Here is a 4,064-nt window from a genome sequence, read left to right on the forward strand (position 1 = left end):
TATTTGTCTATATTGTCTCCTGTATATTATTATTCTGGGTACCCATCAATATAATTGATGGTCATGAACCAAATTATATGTACATTGTTAATCAACAGCCTTTTCAAGAGGGTTTCGCTCTCAAGAGGCTGAGCCACGTTTTATATAACACTAAATGTACCCACATGATCTATATACAAATGGTTCTCAAGTATTTAAACAGTCCAAAGAATGCCCTTTCGATTGGCAAAAAGTAAACTGAAGGTTTCATTGACCAGTGTTACAGATCCCTTCATCACTTTACAATATTTTGAGTGACAGATTCCTGACCATCAAAAGTTACAGGGTACACATTTTCGTTCGCACATGTAGTATGAATGAATTAAAAATGTACCATAACTCAGAACAGCCTTGAACGCAGCCACGCTGAGAAATACATTTATTTTCGATTAGCTGTAAATCTGAAACCGCTTGGGATGTCAACCTTCTTTTTGATGCCGTTGTTAATAATAAATACTTGAAAAAATAATGACATTCTGCATGGTGTGTTACATATTCAAGAAAAACCCAATTTGATATTGAATGACCCCTAAATTAAATAAAAGTTACATCACTTCCATTGGTGATGGTAGTTCTAGTTAGAATATTTAAATGAGTTATCTAAGCTACGAACTAATAAATATTTTTTTTCTTGGCAAAGTAATAATACAAGGATCTGCGTCGATTTGAACCGGAGGATAAATTAAACAAGGATAAATCTTACAAACTTTGATAAAAACGTAATTAAAAAACAGAACTCGGCTGGCCGTTAGGAGGGGGCCGTGAAACAGCCTCAACAGGGGGAGTGGAAGCCGTAGGGTAGTGGTGGGGCCCCGCGATTCGTGCTGGGAGAGAGAGCCCCCACCTGGCCCGGGTTCTGAGGCGAAGGGAAGGGCTGGCCAGAAGGCCTGCTGGAATCGAGGCCCGTCGGGGTCGGGAGGGGGGTGTGCGTGGGGGATATATTCGGAGGATAAGGAATGACGTGTGAGTGCGGACTCCGACTTGGAGTGCGTGTGTCTGCGGGGGAGTAGGTTTTGGGAGAAACGCTTGCGTCCGTGTTGATGATGATGGGAGGCGGCCCGTGGACCAGAGGGGTGATGTGGACACGGGAAGAGTCGAACACAGCGGAGTGAGCATCTTTCGTCGGATACGGCTTTGCTTGCTTTGCTAGTTCGATCACGGACATCCTGCGCATCATCACCGTGTAAAACTGAAAAAGGCGTGACTTTCTTAAATGATAAATGAAATTCTATACATCTACGCTTTTCTACTGCAAAGTTATCTAGTGTATGTATATGCACGCCCGCACGCCCGCACACTAATATACACACGCACACACACATATATTTATCTATGTGTGCACATGTGTATGCACATATAATATACAAGTGAAATGAGAAAGATGAATGATGGTGCGAACACTGACCCTCTGATGCAGACCCCACGCCGCGGCCGCTACGAATATGGCCCAGATGAAACTTAAACCGCACAGCACGGTAATGCGGTTATTCATGCCTCGACTCCCATCGCGATCGTCAGCAAACTCGGGCAGGAAGAAGAGGGCGATGCACTCTGCCGTTCCGACGCACACCAGGCCAACCAACCAAGCCACGTTCGCGCGCACGCTCTCCAGGTCGTGCGCTGAGGGGAAGGTCTTTGACTAGGGGGAACGGAGAGAAAAGAATGGGGATTAATGGATGGATGGGAGTGAGAGAGAGAGTAAAGAGAAGGAAGAAGAGAAGATAAGCTAGATAGATAGAATGATGGTGATGATGAATGGTTGGATGATGAATTGATGATTGATGGGTGATGACTGATAGATGGAAGATGTTTGATGATGGATTTATGATGATGAATGATAATGATTGTATGATGTATGGATGATGATAACGCGCGCGGGGGGGGGGGGGCGAAAGGCTGCGAATATAGAACTTTAGTTTTGGGGTAATTGATAAAGTCAGGGAGGGGAAAAGAGAAGGAGAGAGAAAAGAGACAAAAAAAGAGACAAGGAGAGAGAAAAGAGGCAAAAAAGAGAGAAGGAGAGAGAAAAGAGGCAAAAAAGAGACAAGGAGAGAGAAAAGAGACAAAAAAGAGACAAGGAGAGAGAAAAGAGACAAAAAAGAGACAACGAGAGACACAAAAGAGACAAGGAGAGACACAAAAGAGACAAGGAGAGAGAAAAGAGGCAAAAAAGAGAGAAGGAGAGAGAAAAGAGGCAAAAAAGAGAGAAGGAGAGACAAAAGAGACACAAAAGAGACAAGGAGAGACACAAAAGAGACAAGGAGAGACACAAAAGAGACAAGGAGAGACACAAAAGAGACAAGGAGAGACACAAAAGAGACAAGGAGAGACACAAAAGAGACAAGGAGAGACACAAAAGAGACAAGGAGAGAGAAAAGAGGCAAAAAAGAGAGGAGAGAGAAAAGAGGCAAAAAAAGAGAGAAGGAGAGAGAAAAGAGGCAAAAAAAGAGAGAAGGAGAGAGAAAAGAGTCAAAAAAAGAGAGAAGGGGAGAGAAAAGAGAAAAAAAGAGAGAGGAGAGAGAAAAGAGAAAAAAAGAGAGAGGAGAGAGAAAAGAGACAAAAAAGCGAGAAGCAGAGAGAAAAGAGAAAAAAGCGAGAAGCAGAGAGAAAAGAGAAAAAAGCGAGAAGCAGAGAGAAAAGAGACAAAAAAGCGAGAAGGAGAGAGAAAAGAGACAAAAAAGCGAGAAGGAGAGAGAAAAGAGACAAAAGCGAGAAGGAGAGAGAAAAGAGACAAAAGCGAGAAGGAGAGAGAAAAGAGGCAAAAAAGCGAGAAGGAGAGAGAAAAGAGGCAAAAAAGCGAGAAGGAGAGAGAAAAGAGGCAAAAAAGCGAGAAGGAGAGAGAAAAGAGGCAAAAAAGCGAGAAGGAGAGAGAAAAGAGGCAAAAAAGCGAGAAGGAGAGAGAAAAGAGGCAAAAAAGCGAGAAGGAGAGAGAAAAGAGGCAAAAAAGCGAGAAGGAGAGAGAAAAGAGACAAAAAAGCGAGAAGGAGAGAGAAAAGAGGCAAAAAAACGAGAAGGAGAGAGAAAAGAGGCAAAAAAGCGAGAAGGAGAGAGAAAAGAGACAAAAAAGAGACAAGGAGAGAGAGAAGAGAAAAAAGAGACAAGGAGAGAGAAAAGAGAAAAAAGAGACAAGGAGAGAGAAAAGAGAAAAAAGAGAAGGAGAGAGAAGAGAAAAAAGAGAAGGAGAAAGAAAAGAAAAAAAAAGAGACAAGGAGAGAGAAAAGAGACAAAAAAGAGACAAGGAGAGAGAAAAGAGACAAAAAAGAGAAGGAGAGAGAAAAGAGACAAAAAAGAGAAAAGAGAAGAGACAAAAAAGAGAAAAGAGAAGAGACAAAAAAGAGAAAAGAGAAGAGACAAAAAGAGAAAAGAGAAGAGACAAAAAGAGAAAAGAGAAGAGACAAAAAGAGAAAAGAGAAGAGACAAAAAGAGAGACAAGGAAACCCACCTTGACGCTGTAGATGATGACCGAAGTGCACAAGATGTAGCCGAGGTTGAGCAGCAGCTGCGGGACGGACACGTAGCCCCAAGACCGGTCGTCGGACGCTTCCAGATTGGGCCGCAGGAGCAGACCCATCACCAGAGCCCATATCACCTGTAAAGAGAGTCAAAGTACTGATCCTTACTATATAAAGTATATGACGAATATTGTGTACATACAAGTATGCATACACATGCGCGCGCACACATTCGCACTCGCGCGCGCGCGCACACACATTCGCACTCGCGCGCGCGCGCACACACATTCGCACTCGCGCGCGCGCGCACACACATTCGCACTCGCGCGCGCGCGCACACACATTCGCACTCGCGCGCGCGCGCACACACATTTGTACATGCACACACACACACATTTGTACATGCACACACACACACATTTGTACATGCACACACACACACACACACATTTGTACATGCACACACACACACACACATTTGTACATGCACACACACACACACACACATTTGTACATGCACACACACACACACACACATTTGTACATGCACACACACACACACACACATTTGTA

The 4,064-nt window shown here is 43.7% G+C and overlaps 1 protein-coding gene across 1 annotated transcript in view; it reads right to left on the reverse strand.

Annotated features, from left to right (window-relative positions):
- Positions 1-732: 732 nt before the first annotated feature.
- Positions 733-4,064, reverse strand: part of LOC113812573 (uncharacterized) — a 9,900-nt gene continuing 6,568 nt past the window's right edge. Inside the window, exons 3-5 of the mRNA XM_027364476.2 lie at positions 3,482-3,628; positions 1,445-1,678; positions 733-1,228 (exon numbers count right to left, since the gene is read on the reverse strand). Of these exons, the coding sequence (XP_027220277.2) occupies positions 812-1,228; positions 1,445-1,678; positions 3,482-3,628 (798 nt within the window). The 3' untranslated portion in view covers positions 733-811. The remainder of the gene's footprint in view (positions 1,229-1,444; positions 1,679-3,481; positions 3,629-4,064) is intronic.

This window comes from Penaeus vannamei, chromosome 7 (genome assembly GCF_042767895.1).
Source record: "Penaeus vannamei isolate JL-2024 chromosome 7, ASM4276789v1, whole genome shotgun sequence".
NCBI classification, from domain to species: Eukaryota; Metazoa; Arthropoda; class Malacostraca; order Decapoda; family Penaeidae; genus Penaeus; species Penaeus vannamei.